Below are 1,957 nucleotides of genomic sequence, written 5' to 3'. Positions count from 1 at the left end.
GCAGAGAATTGTTATTGTGGAACTTGTGGTTGAAAGTAAAAAAGTAGGGGGATATAAATGAGTTTATTTCAACCATATATTTAAATAAGAAGCCGAAGAACACATGGAACTCAAACATATCTCCCTCCCTACTCTATTCAACTTTAACCCTAACCAGCCAACCAATCACTAACTTGAACCGTTCAAAGCCAAGAGAAAAAGGTTGCCTAAGTCTTGCGTGCATCCCAATGTTTAATCCGAACTCTTTAGTTCATAAGTACAAGACAACGGAACAAGCTGCTATCTGAACCAACCAACATCAAAAGCAGTGTGCGTAACGGTTGTTTGGGGTATCTCTACTGTTAGAACCTTTCCATCATGCAAACATAGTTGCAGCAAAGGCGGCCGCCTAGCTCAGCTAGAAATGCCTTCCCGCAAATTGGCGGAGTTGGGAGAGAGCAGGGCCCTGGCTGTGATCCGTGTTATACTACCAGAATCCCACTCCTTCAGGGGAGTTAAGAAGGCTTGCCTTCGGCGCCTTTCATTTCCCTATGTTCGTTGCAAGCTGCGTTTAGCAGCGAGACGAGCGCTCCGACGAAGGCAAATGCTGGCTTGCTTCTTGTCTTCCAACAGTGACTGCGCCGCGCTGCAATACGAGCGCTGCGGCGAAGTTGGACGTCCTCGTTCCCCAGTGCACCTCCTTGATTGTTTATCCGGATTCGCTTAGCAGGCCGCTCATCCCAAGGCTCATTGCTGCGGTGTGCAAAAATACCGATATCCTCTATAGAGGTGCTCGGATGGCGCTTCTTGCGATGCGTATGGTCCAGACCAGATGTTATAGTGTTGTTGCCGTTGAATGCGTTCACCTCTTCTTCAACATGCGGTACCTGAGCAAGAATCCACTGGAGTAGAAGTTGCTGACGCTGTAAGTTGTATTTGGCCTCTGAATAGCCCCGTGTTTTTGGAGAAACTCCGCAATCAGATTGTTTCGTCTTGTGATGATCTTCAGCGTTTTCTTGGCCTTGAGCAATCCAGTGTAAGCTGTTTTTAATCTTTGCTTCCGCTGCTGGAGAGAAAGACTCGAACCACCATGGATAGCTTTGGCGGTCTCCAATAATGCCTTTCTAGCAGCTCTTCAGCAGCCGCCAAAGCCTGTTCAGCATGCTGTCTCTCGCTTGCACGCTGGAGTATGGACTCAGTTGTTCGCAGTGTCTCGTCCGTCTTCATCGACTGTAAAACTCTTGAGGCAACGAGCTTTTCCCAGGCTTCGTCATACTCTCTTTGCATCCGATTAATGGAACGTTCATGGTAATCGTGCCACAACAACTCGTAATAGAGATATTCGATCCATGTTGTCAGCTTGTCTTGGCGGGTTGGGTCTTCGTCAAATTCGAATGTCTGGGTGAGGCCAAATTCAGATAGACGGCGCCTAGCCTTGGCAACGTACTCGGGAAATCCGTGCTTGCCTCGGGCAAGAGCCAGCAGACCAAGGTGAGCTCGATAATGACGGTACTTGTCCAGGTTGAACTGCACGCTGAGCGCTTGCCGATACTCAGCTTCTGTCATTCCCGGCCATGTGCATCCAACCTCCAAATTGCGCTGTTTCCTCTTCTCAACGAACTCCCGGAAGGCTGCGCCTTTGTTGTTGCTGTCCTTTGCCTCGGGAGTCTTCTCAAATTCAGCTTGAAGCCTTCTGAGATGTTGATCGATCAATTCTTGATGTTCGTAATTCGATTCACCTCTCCATTCGGGATCTCTGCGCTTAGTATCCTCAACGTATGCGTCGAATTCCTTTTCATCAGTGCGAATCCCTCGGCAATCTTTCTGCCAACTGCGGAACGCCTTCCATCGAACCAATTGCTTTGTGAACACATTTCTGTCGGGAATGCCCGTACCCGGATAGGCTTGCCACGGCAACAGGAAGGAGAGATGTCCTTCAGGGTCTTTTAGTACTTCATCAAGGAGGCAGATGGGATAC

At 48.9% G+C, this 1,957-nt stretch overlaps 1 protein-coding gene across 1 annotated transcript in view; it reads right to left on the bottom strand.

The window, feature by feature from the left end:
* Nucleotides 1–1,026: 1,026 nt before the first annotated feature.
* Nucleotides 1,027–1,957, bottom strand: part of CTHT_0072830 (uncharacterized protein) — a gene marked incomplete at both ends in the record, with an annotated part of 1,285 nt that continues 354 nt past the window's right edge. Inside the window, one exon of the mRNA XM_006697478.1 lies at nt 1,027–1,672. Within this exon, the coding sequence (XP_006697541.1) occupies nt 1,027–1,672 (646 nt within the window). The remainder of the gene's footprint in view (nt 1,673–1,957) is intronic.

The sequence above is a fragment of the Thermochaetoides thermophila genome (assembly GCF_000221225.1).
Source record: "Thermochaetoides thermophila DSM 1495 unplaced genomic scaffold scf7180000011823, whole genome shotgun sequence".
NCBI classification, from domain to species: Eukaryota; Fungi; Ascomycota; class Sordariomycetes; order Sordariales; family Chaetomiaceae; genus Thermochaetoides; species Thermochaetoides thermophila.
Note: the sequence above shows the minus strand (reverse complement) of the source record. Positions and strands in the feature narration are given on the sequence as shown.